This window comes from Pseudochaenichthys georgianus, chromosome 5 (assembly GCF_902827115.2).
Source record: "Pseudochaenichthys georgianus chromosome 5, fPseGeo1.2, whole genome shotgun sequence".
Taxonomy (NCBI): domain Eukaryota; kingdom Metazoa; phylum Chordata; class Actinopteri; order Perciformes; family Channichthyidae; genus Pseudochaenichthys; species Pseudochaenichthys georgianus.
The window spans coordinates 14,437,830-14,459,757 of NC_047507.1; the positions used below are offsets into that span (position 1 = coordinate 14,437,830).

General features: G+C 38.9%; 1 protein-coding gene across 1 annotated transcript in view; it reads left to right on the plus strand.

Moving 5' to 3' along the window:
- Nucleotides 1–3,366: 3,366 nt before the first annotated feature.
- The window catches only part of mapkapk2a (MAPK activated protein kinase 2a), a 35,713-nt gene continuing 17,151 nt past the window's right edge, over nucleotides 3,367–21,928 (plus strand). Inside the window, exon 1 of the mRNA XM_034082568.2 lies at nucleotides 3,367–4,124. Coding sequence (XP_033938459.1) covers nucleotides 3,906–4,124 — 219 coding nt within the window. The 5' untranslated portion in view covers nucleotides 3,367–3,905. The remainder of the gene's footprint in view (nucleotides 4,125–21,928) is intronic.

The following is a 21,928-nucleotide window of genomic DNA, read 5'->3' on the forward strand; positions in this document are numbered from 1 at the left end:
GTTTTCAAAGAAGATAACTCAACTTTATCAAAGACATGATGTACTGTCTGTCTAGCTGCCAATCAACAGGCAGCTAGACAGACAGCATTTCATGAATAGTTTTTAATTCCATCATACTCTTTCTGGCGAAGTATGTAAATGAAAATGAAAACCGTTTTTGACAGTCAACTCTACAATCTAACATAACAGGTATGAAGTGCAAAGTTATGGAAGGATCACATCACCGATTTTACTCATCAAGATCAGTTTACTCATCATGGGAAGTCATGACCCATTGCAAGAGCAAGACCCATAGTCAAGAATACAACTGAAAATGTCTCTCTATGCAGCTTCCAATGTGAACATTTTGTTTTTAAACATGAGGCTTGTGAGTCTGTGAACTTTATGGAAGTGCAGTACTAAATTGCTGGAGCGCCCCTTCATTAATAAAAGAAGGTCACAGTGTACTTATATACAAACACATTGGCCTTCAAGGCTACATAATAATGGCCAGATAAGACATATATTATAAATACCAAATGTGGATGGAGATGCAAGCAATCACTGGAACCCCTCTTTAACTTTGACAGTTGTGTTGATTTCCAATTACACCACATACTAAAAGCTTTCTTGTAAAGTAGCGAAACTTTGGATTCATCTATACATCTTGGATTGACAACTTCAACTTATTTTAGCAATATTTTTTGACCTAATGCAGTCAAGAAGAAGCACTGGGAGTATAGGGAAGCTTAGTCTTGGCCCCTTCATCCTATTTATACATTGCATCCTACAAGACTAGTGCACACTGTGGAAGCACATGATGGCCCAGAACAATGTCATCACACATAATGTTTATTCTCTGAATTCAGTAAACATTTTCTTGTCTTATATGGTGTTATATGTAATAATAATTCAGCTGATCTAAAGTCCTTTAAAAAAAAAAAAAAAGGCCAATGTGATTGAAGACAAAACACACACAAGTTTACTGTGTTAATGCTTAGCTGACAGTAAAATAAACTGCAATAAAAGCATTGTTGTGAAATTCTGTTTGCAGACATTTTCCATTTGTTTGAGTCACAGCTCGGCCTACATACACAACTGTGTAAATAGTTACCTGACATCCTGAGGCATTTAAAAAATGTATTCTTGGCCTTCATAGCTGAGAGATTTTCACGTCAATGTCACTGTTTTGTTTTGAGAACAAGGTGTTTGGAGTGTTTCTCCAGAAGGACAATTCCATTTTAGTGAAGTGTAAGATAAATACTCAATGCTGATAAAGAAACCTACTTCTGAATACATAAAAAAGTGATTATGTGACCTACAATTTACTGTCATATGTTACAAACCCAATTAATTTGCTTTTTGCACAATCACTTTAAGTGCAAGTCCTGAGTTAGGCTCTGCTATCATTCAAGGCACGTATTTGTTCTAATTAAACCTTAGACTGGTCTGCCATCTAGTGGTGACACAAAGTGCTGCATATAAATTCCAAATGTACCACAGCCAATGAGCTCAAGACATACACTGACTAGAGGCAGTGAAAATGTTCAGAGCAACCAATACAGAATATCAGTTTTATGGGCATATTAATGTGAAATGAGATAAAATACAATTCGACAAATAGAAGAGCAAGGTATAACTGGGATTCCTGCCACCCTCCATGATTGTGTGACTAAAATAAATGAAAGCCTACATTGCCTGATAGCCCCCTAAACACATTTGTATTTAAACATAATTGTAGAAAATAAGCTACTGTTCTGGAAGTCAGTGTACTGATGTGTTGCCAATGGTTCATTTGTATGTATAGTTCAATCTGTATAAGGCTTTCTGATGTCCAATCCAACTATGATTAGGCATGGGTCATAGACACTACCATAGTAAAATAATAATGTTTGATTAATTTTTATTTCTCAATATTATTTATTATGATTTGCCTACAGACCTTTCATTTACATTCTGACTTACAGGGTGAGGATGAGCCTAAAGGTTAGATTAGAGGGTTTAGGTTTTTGCAACACTGTGAACAGGCCATGATTGAATTAACATATTCACTGAAGGTCAGGGCCATGACTACTCATTTCATGTCTTTGTGGTTTTCCTAATTGTGGTGGCTTCAACAACCTAGTGGAAGTTTCCATTACACAGTTAAAAGTAAAGCGGTTGTTTAATAGGTTCATGTTAGTATTTTTAGACTTTTTTTAGACCAACAAGTTAACATTGTTGTATATAATTGGATTGTATTTTGGCAGCAAGAATATTTGAAACATACCTTTCCACACTGCCATTGACCTTCATATTTGGGATCAAAAGTTACAGGAAATAGCTAACTAAGAATTTAATTAAAAAAACTAAATGCAAATATTTAAAATGTTAAAGGAGATTACCAATAGTATCGTTATTATAATGTTTTGAGGCAGATATGTGTTTCACCTTATCTACAGTGTCACATTCTGGGCTGTCATCAGTAAAGCCACAATACGGTATAGTAAAACTAATCAAATTCAATCTTTTTTATAGTGAATTATCTTCAGATTATGAACAGCAGGCTGAAAAATACCACAGCTCTCTAACCTTGGGGTGTCCTGCTCTGGTCAGAGTACAGGATCTATTTGTGTCCGTCTCTTTTACTATCAAAACATTGCCAAGTGGCTCTCTTCAAAACAGCAGAGGGTTAACATGCTAATTTAAGACAATGATTCCCAAAATGAGGTCTGTGGACCCCAATGAGTCCATGACACTCTACCAAGGGGTCGGTGGGGTACATTTTCAGATGTATTCATTTAAATGATCATGATTTAATAACCTTTTTTTTACTTCATAGATGAACAAATATCATTTCAATTTAAAGAAAATAATAATTTACTTCATAGATCATGTTCAATTCCACACACTGTGTATTAATTTATACTGCCATTATCCATGTTTAATTTAGCTTGTGTAAATAACTTTTCACTTCTTGCCTTTAATACTTCTTTTTAGGTAAAGAGTTACTAAGCTTATTCAATTAATGTAAGTTGCATTATTTGTAGGCTATTGTGTGTTTAGATGTATTTGGAAGAAACATATATTTGTAATTCATATCTCTGGTGTTATTATTTTAATGTCAAATAAATTATTTCACAGAACAAAGGTCATTGATCAGGGGACTGGTGTCTTGTGAAGGGCTCCTTGACTGAAAGACAATGGTAAGTGAGATCTGATTTAGGACAACATTTCGTTTTCTTGATAGAATATAAAGGTGACTGGTTACTTTTGGCTGCATTGCGTCAATCCGCTCATAACTTTTTGTCATGTTTAACTCGCTCCCTGTCTTGGTGCCTCGGTGAGTGGCTCTGTTATAAACACTTCCTCTGTCGTACTTCTCCTTTAAGCGCCGAAAAATCCCCAGCCATGACGTCAGCAGTTAAACCTGCTGGGTGTCTGTCGGTCGGAAAGTGAACTGTGTGTTTGGCGTGCTACTGCTACTGTCGGAGTTTTACCCCTGTTGTCTGTCTTTCGTTAAGTGTTTTCGTCGTTTTTTTACTTGACTCGTAAGCTTCTACCTTTCTAATTTAGAAACCCAGTCCTGTCGCCGATTTATGGGCTGTTTTAGAAAAGTTCCTGAAGTGCTCTTTGAGGAACCGGTGGACGGCGGACACCACCGGAGATGGATAAGCTAACCGATAGCTGAGTTGTTAGCCGAGAATCACAGGTCAAGAATAGGATCAAGCTAGCATGCTAACTTAGCATTTAATCGGCTAACCAAGTGACTTTGTTAACCTGTAACGTCAGAACTACTGCCTGTTGTATCTCGGGCCTGGCTGCTACACCGTGAACACCGGAGGCCAGCTAACCCAGGAAGAAGACTCGGTCTGTAATTTTAAGGAAAAAGACAGAAGTGTTGTTAAGAAGTGGCTGTTGTTCGCCTCTCAGCCCAAACCAAAAGCATGCTATCCAACGCACAGAACCAGCCACTGTTTCCCAACCCGGCGGGGCAGCAGAACCCAGGCCAGTTCCTCCCCTTCAACGCGAGACCCTCCTTACAGATCAAGAAGAATGCCATCACAGACGACTACAAGGTGACCAGCCAGGTGCTGGGGCTGGGCATCAATGGCAAGGTGCTTGAAATCTTCCAAAAGAAGACTGGAGACAAGTATGCGCTGAAGGTGAGTTATATTTCGGGAAAATATGGGCCAGAAAGCTATAATGTTAAGTGTGGGACAACAAGTTGAAATACAGCAAGTTTGTTGTCCAAATGTGGGTCTAATCCAAATGTCACCAGCTACACACATTCATGTTGAGTTTCACGAAAGAGTTATTAAGACCTGGGAATATTGATTGATCAATTAGACCATTGACAAAACATGTATTGGCATTGGCAACAACTATTTTAATAGCTGATTTAATTCATTTTTTTAATGCAACATTGCCTTAAAGCAGGGGTCTCCAACTTTTCTCCACTACTACTACTGCTACTTTGAACAAATGAAAGTGGCCAAGAGCTACTTGCATCGCTTACATTTATTCACATAGCACTCATCAGTTGAATTAAGCTACTTTTGTGTGAAATCAATACCTAAAGCTTATCTAAAATCTTAACTACACATCAAGGTCCAAGAAAACGACAATTTCTAACATATTAATATGGACAACATAGTAAGTACTTCACTGAAGATTCACATACATGTCCAAGAGCAAATTACAATGTTTTCACGTCTTAGTATGGCCCACATAGTAAATACATCGCCTTAATCACCACCTTGCAAGCATCTTATGGCACGTGTGTAAAATAAGTACATTCACTATTTTTTACAGTTAGTGAGATGACGGGCGCTGCATGGAGTCCACCATAGAGGTGTATGCTGGACCCACTTAGGTTCACTCTAATGGAGTCATTTATGTTCATCAGTCAGTCTTGTTCTGTATTTAGATTTCATTCATGCCAGAAAAAGCTGCTTCACAAAGGGATGTATACAGAACCACATAAAGCAGACAGGTTCAGTGCTGCTTGGTGAATGTTCTTATAGTTGTCTGAGTCTACAAGGCTCCAGAAATGTTGTGAGTTTTGCTGAGACTTAAGCTGAACATGATTTTGGAGATTTATAACCTCCATCTCCACAGGATTGACACTGAACAGTGCAGTCATCTTTTCTTCTTCTTCGTGTTGACATGAAATTATAAACCATAATTAATCAATTATAGGTCTAGCCTCCATATATCTGTGTGTGAAATTGTTCCATCCTCAAAAACCAAAAACTAATACTTCTGCTTCTAGCAACGGTCTTCTGTTAAAAAAAGGACAGTGAATGTCTTGAATGAGGCTCACACACATGAAGTCTGAACACAGCAGACAACAGGAGTATTTACAACAGCATTATAAAAACAAAAATAGTGCATGTGGGTGCACACTTACATTCTCTGTCTTACTGTTGCATGAATCCCATGAATGTATGAGATTAAGTTAGCTTCATTATATCAATCAGTGATTAAGTGAATAATAAAGTTTATATCGGGTCACTATCAGCCATTATTTTCAGGAGGGGGCGGGGTTTGGAGGAGACGGTGATCGCGGAAGCTTTCCTCCTGCCTTCACAAACATTACACACGTTTTTATCAACTGAAAATAGCAAGAGGACATTCATACTCTGCAATCCAAGACTTGATTAAATCCACCAAAAACCTGACATGACGATAACGAGTGTTTTTCAAAAACTCAAATCCCTCCCTGTGTGTCTCTGAGCCGCAGCGACGCGGCCTGATTCAGAGCGGGTCATTCTGCTGTTGGTTCTGGACTGGTGCTGCTGGATAAAGCAGACTGCTCCGTGTGTGGTGTCGCTGTGCCGCTGTCACGTCTGCTCCTTGATCTCTGCGTCACAGACCAATTTTATATTTGTGTGACAGAAACAATTCTAAAATAAAAGGAGCAACGTTACTATGCTATAATCGAGAATCGAGCGGCGAGCTACTGAAAAGCTGCCCGCGAGCTACCGGTAGCTCGCGATCGACGTGTTGGAGACCCCTGCCTTAAAGTCACTGATTTCAGCTGCTTCATGTGAATAGTTGATAGTTTTTTTGTAATATTTTACTGAATACATTCACATTATTGGTTGAAGACACAACTTGACGTCATCCTACAACCCTTTTCTTACGTTTTTATATACTGACTGGAGAACATTATTTGCAGATTAGGATAACATTTCTTTGTGATGTTTTTGTTGTCCTTATGGGTCATTGTGATAGTATTGTTCTCCCCATCTTTTTATCATCCCTGTTTGATAACTTTAACTGTCATACACAAATGATATTGACAGTGAACCATGACTGTATGAATAGTTCAGGGTCTTGTCTTAATGGGTCAAAGCAGAATGCAGTTTTTAATGGTATTATTTTTTCTCAACTGATATAATCACCCTCCGCTCAGAAAGAGATTTTTTTGTTAATTAAGTCGTCTGTGATTTAAACCCCTTATATAGGATTAAATGGATTTTCATAGTCTAAGTTGAGTATTTCTTTCACCTTCCAAGCATTGATTTGTTAAATCTTATCATGTGTCAAAGTGTTGTGATCAGTGGAGTCCAGAGCCGGATATGTGATGTTGAAATTGTTTCTCAAGCTTTTCAATTGTAGTTGTTTTGATCATCCACCATTGAGTGTGATGATTCAACCCCGTGATAAACAAATATAGTTTTGTAGTTTCATCCTTGGATTTACATGTAGGTACTCTCCTGTGTCCTGTTTATTACAAACAGCTGAGGGGGGGTTGTAATGTCACCCTGCATCGTCAGGAACTACAGCTGGAGTTAAACCTCTGTATCGGTCAATGATTGATTAAGGACACACGTCACAACAGCTATACACGCACTGGTTACCAACATATGACCCAATGAAGAAGTTTATTACTATAGCCCAATTCACTTTCTTTATTATGATAGAAGGGATTCTTTTATAAAGGTTGTTATAGGTGTTGCACAAAATCTCCCCCAAGTGAACAGGGTCACCTCTTTCTGTTTGTGTTTGTTCTAAACATGATCCCACACACAAACCTGTCGGTTGTTGGTGTGTTGTCAAGTCTCTATTCACATGGCTTCTGCGATTCTTCGGACACTATTAGTGCTTTTTTAGAAAGTTGTGTTTGGTACAGCTTTTATTCCATCTAGTGTAACATGCTATTATTTGTGGTAGACATGGATATTGCAACTAAAGAGCTCTCCAACCCAGAGTTCCTGTTAGAATATTTGTTCGCCGGTCAACATGTCCGTTAAAGTTTAAATCTTCCGGACACAATTTTGAAAAGTGCCGGTCAAAGGTCTTCTTTGTTATTTATTGAGCTTTAAAACAAATTGATATGATTCGATTTTAAACAAACTAATAATAGTAGATTAACTACATTATTCAGAAGTGAACAGTAACTTATAATAACACAGGAATAATAAACGGAGCGCTCTCTCTCTCTCCTGACAGCCCGTCAGTATCATGCAGCTCGCGGATCAGTAATGAGTGACCCGACAGTAAAACTAAACATATCTATAACTAGTTACGGTAGTTTGAGAGTAGGGCTGGGCGATTTGGCCTAAAAATAAAATCTCGATTTTCTTTCTAACTAATGGACAATTTTCGATTTAAACCTCGATTTTTTTCTGTTTTTTTCTAAACAAACCAGACCAAGGCAACATTTAAATACATATTTTCTTTATTAACACAATAAAAAGTAGTCTAGGCCTATGTGAACAAATCAGTTGTTCAAGAATAAAAAAAATAAAATAAAAACAGCACCACGGCACTTGGCTGTCATTAATGTGCAAAGATTTTTTTTAAATCGAACTGAAAAAAAAATCTCTTGTAGGCCATCCCTGAAAAAACTTGTAAAATGAAATACAACAAATAATAAATAATGATTATGAAATTAATAATAAAAAAATACCCTCAAACAAAATAACATCCCTTTAACTTTCTAGGAAGTTGTCTTTCCACAGACCTTACACAGAACAGTTGTTTGTTCTATGTATGACCGCTTGTACCCGAACCACTTCCATACAACTGAAGTAGCACCTTTTTTAGGAATGAGTTCTTCATCTGTGTTCGTGGACATTTTTATGGTACATCTGTCGGTGAAGCGGTGAATGTGATTGTAGTAGGCTATGTGACTACCCGATCTGCAGCTCTGAACATGCGCACAGTGTTATAAATTAAAATCAATGTTTTTGATGGCATAAAGTACCTTAAACATACCGTCAGTTTAAATGCTGTTTTATACTGAAAAACCAGAAGTTCTCGTGCGCAGTTGTTTAGCTTTTATTCTGAAAATCCTTCATCTCCGGTTAGCATTTACCATGTGGCTAATATACCATTTACTATAGAGGTGAATTTAGTAGCGATATGACACGGAGTGTTGCACACCGAAACCTACTGATTTCAACACTACAACTACTGTATAGACGTTGAGATATTATTATTGCTGAATATTAAATGAAGGTACAGTTTATTTGAATACGTTTGTTTATAGACGTGGGTAGCATGAGACAACAACCGGAACTACCAGAAATGAAACCAGCCGTGAAGTTTTTCCTGTCTTGAGTATTGATTACAGCGTTCAAAACCATATTAAATGAAAAGTCATGAAAGAGATACGGAGGAGAAAAGGCGTGTTTAGTTATATATGTAATGTACAATGTCTGAGTCCTCTGTTATGCTCAACAACGAACACAGCATAACAACAGCAGATCGGATCGGGTAGTCACAGGCAATGTGGCTGAGTTTTGTGCGCGTTCTGGAAAGTGAGAGAGTAAGCTACTACGGAGTCCCTTAAAGCAAAACAAATCTGCGGAGTCTAGAAATGTTTTAAAATCGCGATTTTTCGGTTCAGCCATTTCACAAACCGTAGGAAAGTAAAAATGCAAATTAATCGTGAAAACCGAAAAAATCGCCCAGCCCTATTTGAGAGGTAATTAAAATATCTACGTGTGATATTCTAACCTGAAGTGTGTGTTTTGTAGGGCTGTGCAATTTAATCGATCTTGCGATATATATCGATATTTAATTTTCCGAGAAAGTATCGATATTTCAGCCGCGGGTATCGATACATTAAGTCTGATAACTGTGTTCGTTATACTCGCGTCCAGGAGAGAAGCTTTAAAAAGGAGACTAAGTGAGTCTCTGAGAATGTTCAAATGTATACTTTAATTAATAAAAAGCGCGGTAATGTTACAAGCAGAAGATGGTTCAGTCAGAAAAACAGCTGTGTTCTGGCTCTCGTGAGCGAAGGTAAGAGAGCGAGCTCCACCTTTCCAGCTGTTAAATATCCTCTGCTGAATCCTCCCTGTGGGCCGGTTGGCGCTGCTGGGGATCGGCCCTCCACGTCTCCAATGTTCGTTGTTGCGCATTACAGAGGATTCAGACATTGCACATTAAATATATAACTAAACACGCCTTTTCTCCTCCTTATCTCTTTCATGACTTTTCATTTAATACATTTTAAACGCTGTAATCAATACTCCAAAAATACCTCACGGCTGGTTTCATTTCCGGTAGTTCCGAATGTTGTGTCATGCTACCCACGTCTGTAAACAAACGTATTCAAATAAACTGTACCTTCATTTAATATTCAGCAATAATAATATCTCGACGTCTATAGTTGTAGTGTTGAAATCAGTAGGTTTCGGTGTGCAACACTCCGTGTCATATCGCTACTAAATTCACCTCTATAGGAAATTGTATATTAGCCACATGCTAAATGCTAACCGGAGATGAAGGATTTTCAGAATAAAAGCTCAACAACTGGTTGTGCACAACAACTTCTGGTTTTTCAGTATAAAACAGCATTTAAACTGACGGTATGTTTATGGTACTTTATGCCATCAAAACATTGATTTTAATTTCTAACAAGTCCCATTCAAATCCCCCGTGTTCCGCCACCTGCTGCACCTTTTAATTCTCCATTGTCCATTGTGATACTGCACTTTACAGCTAGAGTTTGCACTGTTTCAATAAATGAAACTAATTTTCTCACCACATCTTTTGATTAATTTTGTCCAGTATTTGCAAGCTGGAGACTCTCTGTCAGAGCCATATATTGTATAATGGATGCTTTCAGTTTTCAGTTGAATTAATTCAATCCAAGTCAATGGAACACTCACAAGATGTCACCAAAATCCCACTGTCCGTTTAAAATCTTTCAGAAAATGATATAAGTGTATCGAATTATATCGAATCGTATCGAATCGTATCGTTGGCTGAATATCGTGATATATATCGTATCGTTGGCTGAATATCGTGTATCGTATCGTATCGTGAGATTAGTGTATCGCGACAGCCCTAGTGTTTTGCTGATCTCTCTCTCCCGTCAGATTAGACTTTACTCGCGTTTATGTCCATATCGATCAGATCTAGCTAGTTCTAGATAATGATATGACTACCTGCTTATTAAAAGACACCTAAACAATAAGCGTCGCTATGCAACCGGGTGAGGCCGCAAAGTATAGCACAGCATTATGCATTTGTTTACATGTCGACCGGAACCCCGAGGCATTACCAACAGATCAACGCACAATCAACCCATCCAGGACATCTCTTTCTCCACATTACGTGTTAGACATTAGAATTGACTATTCTTGTCTGTCACATACTCTTTTGTCTGTCACATAAGTGCAACTGATGCGGTATTGCGCTAAGGGGAAATATATTTTGACCGGACGCTTTGACCGGGAGGATTTAGATTTGCCGGTCTTCAGCATATTTTACCGGTCGTAGTCCGGTAATTACCGGCTAACGGGAACTCTGCTCCAACCGCACATCAACGCCAACAAAGGTTTGGTACAAATCCAAAGCAATATCGCTGAATTGTGAGCTGTTATAAGTTCCCACATTTTTTTAGAGACACAAACATTTTACCTTCAGGGTCTTTTAAAGCAAGGATTGAACACCCTACACATCTTTTTTAATTCCTTTGCAGGTAGCCAGTAGCCACAAACCTTAGACATATCTTCCATTTCATCCCGGCTTAAATGTCCGGAGTCTTCAAGGCCCAAAAAATATACGAGGAGTAAAACATTTCAAAACATTTAACATATCATCCATAGGGTTTCAAAGGGGCGGAACATTTCCATGGGAAGTTAAGCTGGGGAATTTTAGAGATATTCCATATTTTAAATAAATAAAAGTTTTCCGCACTCTCGTGGGAATATCTCCCAGAGCGAGCTTAAGTTTCACTTTCGATTGCAGGATATAGCCCAGCGCAACACCTTCGTCACACATGTTGCCACTTGTTTGTACCATTTTCCGGTGATTTGTAATCTGTTCTAGAAAAATGTGTTTTTGGGGAGTTAGGTGGTCCGCGAGTGTATTTTTGTATTGGTTAAGTGGTCCTTGGTATGAAAAAGTTTGAGAAACACTACTAGATGAATACATTTGTATGTGATAATTGCAATTTAAAAATTAAATACATATATTACCCCATAATATCATCAAAACTTACTTCACTTTGTGTAGTCCACAGGCTCAAATGTGTGGCTTCATTTGTCTTGTGCTTTGGGCTCAAAAGTGTGATCCAGTCTTCTAGAAATCATCTGTGCATGTGATGGAGGAATGCACAGTGCCTGTAGGGCAGGGGTGCCCACATTTTTTTGGCTGGTAAGCTACTTTTGAAATGACCAGCTCACGAGGTCTACCAACCAAAATAAAATCCCAAATTGCAAGGGTTGCTGAATAACACGTTTTATTTATACATGGGATAACTACAATAGGGCTGCAACAAACGGCTAATTTGATAACCGATTAATCTATCTATTCATGAAACTATTCATTACTGTATGCCTTGCACAATTTCTCAAACGCTCTTATTTAGCCATCAACTTTTAGATTTAGCTTGAGGTTGTTTTAGGCATGTGGAAACTAACAATGAAGACAATAAAGATGAATACTTGATTCAAAAATACATATATTATTAAATTAACTAAACGGATTGTGAACAAAATTAACATTGCTTTTTATTTAAATTAAATAAATAATATTTCACATCAAAAGAAACAACAATGTTTTAACAAATCGTATTAAATAATCTGATGACAGAACTGTAAACGGAATAGCTGAAACTTTAACAAAATAAAGAGTAACTCAGTTACCTCTAATCATTAACCCATGTTTGTATCATTGTGTTAGCTCTGTGTTGCTGCTAGCATACATAACACCTGACGTGGAAACGTTACTCGTGGATGGGACAGCGCTACTAGAAAGACAGTCGAACCCGGTGCATTCCTCCGTCTGAATGTGGTGCGCTTTTGCTAAATGTTTAGACAAATTGCTCGTGTTACTGCCCTTAGCTAAACACTCTAGGCAACGAGCATTGTCCACCTCAAGACGGGTAACATTTAACCACACCTTGGAGCGCTTCTCTCCGCCATCCCCGCCTTGTGTTGCTGCATGTAGCAGCCGAGTGTGTGTGTAAACCGCCCCGCCCCCTCGCACACAGACGGGGGAGAGAGATCTCGTCTGGATTGGAAAGGTCGAAAATACACCGACCATAGATGCATTTGTTTGTCTTTTTGCATGTTAGAAACGAGTTGGCGACACTAAGACTGCAAGATAATGTTTTTGTAGCAATAATACATGACCTTTCTCAACTCGCTACTCGGAGGGAAGTCGCTGTCATATGCCTTGTGAACACTCCGATAATGCCTCTCCACGTTACCTTTCTTTGGCAGAGCGACGCTTGCTTTACAAATAAGGCAAATAACCTTTGAATGTGACATCACAACAAAATATTCTTCCTCCCATTCTGGGTGGAAGTGGTATATCTTTAGCTTCTTGCTCGGTCCCGCACTCATTTTGTTGTTTGTCTCTTGTTTGTCTCTTTAACTTAATTTGAGTTTTCCCGGCACTTGACTGATTTTGTATCGCTTTGCATTCTGGGTTAACAGACTGGAAAGCGATAGGTCGCTTTTTCTGTCAATCAAGTAAACTCCTGAATTAAGTGGCAGGGAGGCCAAGGGAGGAGGGATCAAAACCTGTCTTGTCTATTTTAACGGGGCTGGATTTTTTTTATGAATGACTTGCGATCTACCAGCATTGCCGCCGCGGTCGACCGCGGGGGCAATGCTGGTCGAACGCTGGTCGACGTACTGGGCACCTCTGCTGTAGGGGGTGTGGTCTCAATAGCCATGCAGTGTGCTATGGCATGGATATTCAAGTGTACTTGAATCGCATCTGTTTGTTTTAGTCAAGATTATGCTAAAATATACTTTCCCCAACTATATTTAAGTTCCCTATGAAGTGCCAACCTTCAATTTAGAAAATTCCCAGTTAATTAGCATGGAAAGTTTCCATCTTTGAAAATTCCCGGAATTTTGCAAACCAAATCATCCATAAATGATAATTACAGTGAACCATGACCGTAAGAACAGTGACAAAATAAATGAGTCAACGCGGGATACTGTTTTTGTATTAACTGATATAATCTCCCTCCTGCTCAACCTGTATTAGACGTTGGTTTGACACTATCTGGCTACGGTGATAACTCTGTGATAGAGAAGTTTAAAAGTGTCTCTTCACTGACTCCCTAGAAAACAGGAGAAACAATTAACATGGAGGAGAGTGTGGATGATATAGCAACTTTTTGGTATTTATGTTTTGGCTAAATTATCATATTACACGCTACAATTTAGGAAAATAAATGCCCAAATGTCCTTGCATCATACATGTACAGTGTTTTAATGATTTCAAACTGTCTTATATTATTTGGCCAATTTTGATATATGTGATTTGTCGTATCACTTTCAGTTGTGGCTTAAAACTATGTGTACAAAGCTATATGCTCAGTATTTGTGGAACTGAGTATGTTTTGTGAAAATCAGTGCTGCTTTTAGAAACTTTGATTTTGGTCTCAAAGGCAGTGTCAGATCAGGAAATATGGGGATACTTGAGAAAGTATTTATTGTTTATGATTTCACCCTGCATTTGCTTAATTTCTAGGGCTATGGTATCCCTTTGTGCAGAATATGAACCTATAGATAAGTATAAGCCTTTTTTTAGAACTATTTTTCTTTTGTATTACTTTTAATATAATATACTTTAATATTGCTTTACTATTGTCTGCTTATCTGTATTATTGTGTTGCATTGTTGGAGAAGCCTGTGACCTAAGATTTTCAACGACATAATTACTAGCTATGTTAGTTTGACAATAAAGAACCTTGAACCTTGATGATCAGGATTGCTGATAATGGTGAGTTTAACATTTCAAATTAATTTGAAAAATGCAGAAAGGGAATGTACACGACAGCTCATACGATACATTTCCTGAAGAGATAAAGATTTGATAAAAGCTAGTGGCGATATAATAGCAAAAGTGTGACAGGACCCGCTTTTGTTTTTTATGTCGACACAGCACCAACCAGTTGTTGCTTCTGCCTCTTAGACATTTGTGGCTTCTTTTCACTTCCTTGAAACCCTTCACATATTATTTTGTTCCCTTGTTGCACTATTGGCATGTAGTGTGCTGACTTCTCTAATATCTTGTCTTGCTGCTGTAAGACAGACTGTAACCAAGTAGATTGATACCTCAACTGAATGTAACTGTCCTTGTTGTTCCCTTCGCTGACGTCAGCTGAGTCAGCCCCCATCTCATTTATTGTATTCATTAGGTTTGCAGTAGATGCCAGGACAAGGGAATCAGCCAGACTGGCCCAAGGTGAAACTACCTTGTAAAACTTGTCTGTTGAACTGTTTGTGCTTACAGTGCAACTGAATAATGTGTGTCTCTCAGATGTTCTGTGGTTGTGGGAGAGAGACTGTGGCAGCGACATGGAGTCCAAAGGAGACTAAAGTTTTGAAAGTCCTGGAAATGCACATTTAATTTATAATGAATCCTTTTTGACTTTGTTGCTTTTGTTAGTAACGAAGCTACAGTATCTGCCCTTCTGTGCTGATTGATCTGTGTCCTGCCACACACACTTTTAAAGGGGTAGAGGCATCTATCTTACAGTGACTACAATTATATTCACACAACAAAACAGGTTATTGAGAGCAATCAGGTGAAAGTAAAATAGTAGTGTTAAAAGACACATAGAAGTGTGTTTCTGTGGCCTTGGCTGATACAGCATATTGGTCAAAAAGGAAAGTACAGTTTCAATAATCCATCCACTAGGTGCCAAAACACTGCACAGTTATGCAGTTTGCATTACAAAATAATTCTACCTTTTTAATCTGCACTTGAACCCAACACACGGTCTTACTGGATACCGTTGCATTTGGTTGTGGTCAAATTTGAGCGGTGTGTTTTTCCCAGAAAGCACTGCATTTCTTGTGTACGGACCTCCCACCTTGCCAATGCAGTGGTTAGATTGCAGTAAATGGAAAGATTTTCTACCAGATTTCCTCTTGATGATGACTCACAATGTTCATTTTCTTGAGTTGCCAAAGTGTTTGTAGTTGGCTTCAATTTGTGTACAATTATTATTGACACTAAACATGCACTCATTGGGATTACCTTAGTGACATATGGTATGTCCTGCTTTAGGCTGCTGCGCCTCTGACGTTTGTTCTGTATCTATTGATTATATTTAGAGGAGAAAGCCTGGCTGTTCCTTATGCATTCAAGCGTTTCCCACACAGACTTCATTTGGGCGAGCCGCCTCGGTATGTTATAAGCTGCGGAGGTATATTGCGAAACATTACCATTCAATGTTCAAGGTACTAGCCTCTTCCACAAACTATGACTAGAGGGGGAGGGGCAAACGAGGACAAGCAAAATGTTTTAAAAACAGATTCTTGTCTTTAAGCTTCATAACATTTGGTGTTAATACTTGTCTTTATTCTATTGAATGCTTAATAGTTTCTTTAACATATTTATTTTGTATTACCTTTTTATATATCTTTGAGCTGATATTGCAACTTATATTCTTAGATTGTTTATGTTTGCTCCACCAGATATACCAAAGAAAATTCCTTGTATGTGTAAAAGTGTTTGGTAAGAAACTAGGTGAATGTCGTTAAGGTGATGTAATCAGAGACAGAAGGACTAAATGTTGAGCCACATTTTGAGAGTCGTTGGCGTTGGAAATATGGATGTGGAAGTCACTGTGGTGAAATAAACACACCTGTCCAGGGTTGGGTAAGAAAAGAGGAACTGGAAACACTGGCCAGTTTGAAATGGCAGCGTTTTCTCTTTTCTTTATGGGGTTTTGATTTCTGAAATGTTCTCTTGGATTTCTACTGAACAGAAAAATCCAAACTTGATTTTAAATGGTGTCCTAAAACAAATGATTTCTAGTACACAATATACATCTGAGTTTAGCATTGACAGTGTCAGCATGTCGAATTACAGGTTAGCTCGGAGAGGAAGAGCCGTGCCCATGCTTCAATCATAAGATGGTGAGAGAAAGGAAGGAAAAGGAGGGAGGGAGGAAGGAAGGAAGGAAGAGGTTCTCTGCGTGCTCCTCTGTTTCTCAATAACTGTTCCATTAGAAGAGTGGCATCTAGAAGATGTCTTTTGATCATTGCTATTAGAGTGCCTCTTCATTATTCCACTATACAACTGATCAGCATACAATTAATAAATCATTTATTGTTCTCTGTTGTTGAAAATCAACAGTTTGATCTTTATGACTTTACTGGTTATCTTCGCTATTTCTGCAAATTACACTTTCACAAGATTTGCTGCTGCAGAAAATTATAACTAATTGCTAATTTACTGACCGAGCTAATGTTTAAGAACACAATCCAACACATCGATATATTGGTAGTTTGGATAACCATGTTCTTAATTCAAGTTTTATTTTGAATCAGACACTACTGAATTTGATTTTACAAACTGGCACATTGCTCAACTGGAACTTGTTTTATGTGTGAAGTAAACATTTTTTTTTATGTCTGAGTCATCCTGTAAAGTCATGGGGACCATTATCGTCACCAATCGGTATCGTATAAAACGATAAACTTGTCATAACGCCCAACCCTATTTAAGGCTCACGCTGATTGTCTGGACTTAGAGACCCACATTGTGTGCGTGTGTGTCTAGAGGAATGTGTACTTTCCCTTATCTTCAGGGAGATTGTTCTGTATCTGTTTGGCCAGTAGTTACAGCTAGACAGACTTAGGCTGGAGCCACCCAAGGACGATAACGCAAACGGACCGCAATCGTTATCAAAAAAGTCTTCCGTCCACAGGCACCAGAAACGTGACCGCTTGATAGAGCTGGAGACGCTGTAGTACATATGCCAGGCCTGTTAGTGGCGCTGTACTCCTGCCACAAAAGCAGCGAAGACGACTTCCCGCGCATAGTTGCCATGGTCGCCCTTCTGTTTATTCTCCGCTGTGGGCGCTCTGGCTCTTTTTCTCCCTCCCCGAGGCAAGCGTGTGCTCCTGCTGTAATTCTCTCCGGTAGTCCACCAGCAGATGAAAAACACCCTCCTCTCCGCCTCTTCCAAGGAACGAGGGGACCGTGCAGCAGAGTTTCAGTTAGATTCTTTTTCGCCGGTCAACATGTCCGTTAAAGTTGAAATCTTCTGGACAAAATTAGAAAAGTGCCGGTCAAAGGTCTTCTTTGTTATTTGTTGAGCTTTAAAACAAATGAATAACGACTCTATATAATCATATAAGAATAAAAAACGGAGCCTCTCTTTTCCTCCCTCTCTTCTGACAGCCCAGCAGCTGATCTCTGAGCAGGAGAGGTGGGGCTATTGCTTCAACGTTATTTATAGTCGTAAACACGGAGCCGTTTGCCCCCCCAAAGCGTTTCGTTTGCAGATCTACCCACCTTGGGACCCGTTAGCGTTTTCATTTTCTGCGTTTCCTTATCGTCCTCGCGTGGCCGGGGCTTTAGGGACTGTTAAGTGATCTAGTGATTGAGAAGACATTTTGTTTTCTTTTTCGTTATGCTTCTCCCGTTGTCCAGACAAGTGCTTATGCATAAACAGGACGGGCTATACGTTTGTGATATTTGACATTGTTATTATGGCAAAACTGTGAATGGTGTATACTGCTGTACCATCTGATTTCTCCTATCAGATTATTGTAAAAATATTTGTTAGACATCGGTCACAAACAAACGGATTATCTTAAGTTAAAGCTCCTTTGGTCAACATTCATCTTGGTTTTTGTAAGCTCTTTCAACATAATATGATTAACTGAATTGCAATTGATATGGCCTGTGATTGTGTGCAGTATTTACCAACCCCCACACATTGAACTTCTCTGTTGGGGGAAGTGTAGTTGGAAGGATGTGGTGTTGTAGTTGTGATGGATGGACTCAGAAGGTAACCAACTGTATCTGATGCAGAGTAATTTCCAAGCAGATTCAGCATCCTGTCGTACTGAAACAACAGTGTGTTTATGAATGGCTGTGGGTACTCTCAATTGACCCTTGAGATATCACTTTGTTTCTAGTAGTCTACAAACTATTCTCAGTATTTTTTGTTTGTTCTGCTTTGGTCTTATGATCAGATTTCAAATAAGGAAGCAAAATGGTTGAATTATGCTGAATGGTTTTAACGTTTAGGGGAAGTGAATGTTTGTCGCACTTCCAGAATTCATTCATTTAACTTTAAACGCTCTCTGTTGCACTTCTATAAACGTTGGCCAACACTGAAAACACTCATTTGTAGACAATCAGGTTTTGGTACATACAAAGTTGCTCAATCACATTAATTATCGGCGGTTTGCTATAACAGTGGTGTCTTCAGATTCTTGGGAGAAATAGAATAGGTAAATATTTGTATGTTAAATTAGGGCTGCCTTTAAAATAGCACTTTACAAACTCTTCTCCTTGTAGCTGTTAAATACAGTCATAAAGCCATAAAACCATCTGCCTGCTACCTTTTTCAAATCCATTGATCAAGCGTTTGAAGGAAAAACGTTGCACCACGGGCAGTAACAAAATATGAATGGCAGCGTGAACCCCCTGCTATTTGAAATCAGCTGATTACACACCAATCAGTTTGTATTCATTCAGCTGAACACACAAGTATCATCTGTTTCCTCAGACACCGTGGGGGATTCACACCATGAATCATAAGGTGAACTTCTAAAATATACCAAATTCCCTGTTTCACTTCTTTAGTTACAGTGAACTGTTCATTATTCCTATCTATCTTTGTCTCTAGCAACCCTGCTGTTGTTCTTTAAAGACTCTCCTCAATCTCCTTCTTGGTGCCCTGACATCTGTATCAGGAAGTGAGGCAGCTGTTTCGGTCTGTCGTACAGATGTCACACTCTCTCACTCCTTTTCCCCCTGTCAGCCACCCAATGTTTTAATGAATGCTTTGTGTACTAGGACACCTGCTGGCTAAAGATACTAATCTACAAGCTAGCTATCTGTGTTGAGAGCTGGATGTGTCTATTTCTCGCACTACTGGTAGTTTTATTCTGACTGGTGAGATCTTCAAACATGGAGCAGTCCTTTTTAAGAAGGCATTTTTTTTTTTAAAGGTGTGTCCATGCTGATTGTGAAACATATTTGTCAGTGGCATGATTGACAGCTGGAATGTTTTGAAGCTCTATGTACTTTTATACTGAGATATTATGTATGGTTCACTAGGATCGTGTGCACAAACTATGTGGAGTCTATGCTTTTTTAATACAGAGTCTGTGAGTAGAGTCAATATTTTTATACAGCAGGAGTTTTTCAGTAAAGTAGAAAAATGTAAAACTAGTTTGAATGCATTGGTGGTGTTCACGCCTACTTTGTGCAGCCCTGCGCGAATGTAGGCTTTTTGTATCCTCTTGTGACTATAGATTAATTGCTGTTTTACCATTTTAAATTCCCTTCACCTACAGTTTTACACCTTTATTACTTGAACATGCTAACATGAATACTTCCCCTTTTTAGTCCAAAAAAATAGTGCAGTTGTTTTTATGCATTTAACACACAGACGCACCAAACAGATGATACCAGTGTACACACACACACACACACACACACACACACACACACACACACACACACACACACACACACACACACACACACACACACACACACGCGTATATCTGATGGTTTTGTGAGGCCTAGCAGATGCCTTTAATCAGATCATGTCACATTGACACAAACATGTTTGCTGCCTCACTAAGCGCACACTGAACAATACACACACACACCCCCCTTCCAGTGTATTGTTGTTTAACCCTATTTGTCAGGTTAAGAGGCTTTCCTATTGAGCCAAGCTTAGCCTGTCACCCCTCAATAATATTTCCACATTTCACTGCCCCATCCACATGTCATGTATATTTTTCTCATACCACCATATGATTCCTGGCTTACGAGTAGACGGCAGGTGGAGGATGGGTGCTCCTTCAGCTTACACCCATCCCGCCTCCCACTGTCTTGCCCTGGGCTGGGGAGCTTCAGTGTTTACCCTCAAAAAGCCAACAGCAGATGGGGGGCTTTGCGGGCACACAAACACCAGCAGAGAGGTGACGGGGTGTGATCTTGTATGCGTATAGATTGAGCATGTGGGACGGTGTGAAGTCTTTGTTTGTGAACGGAAGTCTGCTATATTTAGATGTGCTAATGTTAGTTTCAGCACATGGTTCTTGTTTCCAGAACATGCATATATGCATCTTTGAGTTCCTCATGACCGTTAGGACTCAGGGCAATAATAGTTAGACAGCGGGTAACATTTTCTGAAGAGTCTCATAACGGGAGGAATTAAATATGAACATCAGCCATAAATGCATCACAAAAGACTGCCTCAAATGGAGTAAATACATGCATCTAAACAAATGGCAACGAGAGGAAACCATGTTATATTTATTATCAGGCTGCTTCCCACAGAAGTAGAGAAGTTAACCAGGTGAAGTGGAGACAGTCGTCAGTGACGTGAGTCACTGCCTGCAGTGCTACCTGCAGGCAGTGACTCGCGTCAGGAGAGGGCGGGATGGATGACTGACGCTGAATAACATCTGTGTTCTTTATTATTTCCAACATCACTCAATATTTTGACATCACAAATGTTATTTGTTTTATTGACATTTTAGATTCCGTTTTTTTGTGCGATAATCGGTTAATATTGGGGCTTTTCTGTTGTTAACATTAATGTTGCTTCTCTAGAATGTAACTTATTCCAAAAAATACCCCTTCATCACAAAACAACCCACAGAAAAATTCAACCCTAATAGGCCAGACTCAAATGAATGTTTGGGGGATCTGGGAGGATATCCTGACCTTCACGCCCTTCCGGCTAAGCTCCTGGCTGGCAGTTGAAAAGAAGCTGCTGGCAACACACGTGTCTCCGATATCACATGTCCATCTGCCCCAATGTCAACAGTAGAGTTGACAAGGGTCTCTTTGGCCTACCTCCAAATTGGGTCAAAAACGAAACAATGGTCATGGACGTTTATTATGTCTTATATTGGATCATATGACTGAACCTTTCCTAATTAAACCATTTCATACATGTGCTTGAGTGTGGGTCAGTGTAATGGTTTAACAGCGATACTCCAGATTTAACAATATTTGGGAAAACTACTAAAACTGCTCAGTTTATAAAAAGAGTAGCTCATTTTCAACCTATTTGTCAGTTTTGGCAATCAATTATTAACGTCTGTGTGATTGAGGTTTCTTCGACCTTAACATGTAGCACACTGATGATACAACAAGAGAAATCATTCAATGTCTTAAAGTACTTTATATTTTCGGTCATGTTTTTTCGGGACGGGACTTAATCAAGCTATTTGTGCTGTAATATAACTTTGAAAACCTTTAACATATTATGCAGAATGAGCTGTTGTTCCAAGTAATAACACAATATTATCTGCTTATAAATGGATTGTTATATTCACCACATTATTTTTGTGGCTTGTCTTTTTTTTTTTAACGTTATGGGTGAAAGGTGAAAGTATGCAGGAGCACAGTGCGTCAGTTCTGTCCGATGCCTAATGTTATTGTGTCCAAAAGGTCTTGTGTCGTATTGAGTTGTTTCACTCTGCTGTGACGCAGAAAGTCAGACCCACCTCTATTTGTTCAGTCCCAAAGTGTGGTTGAA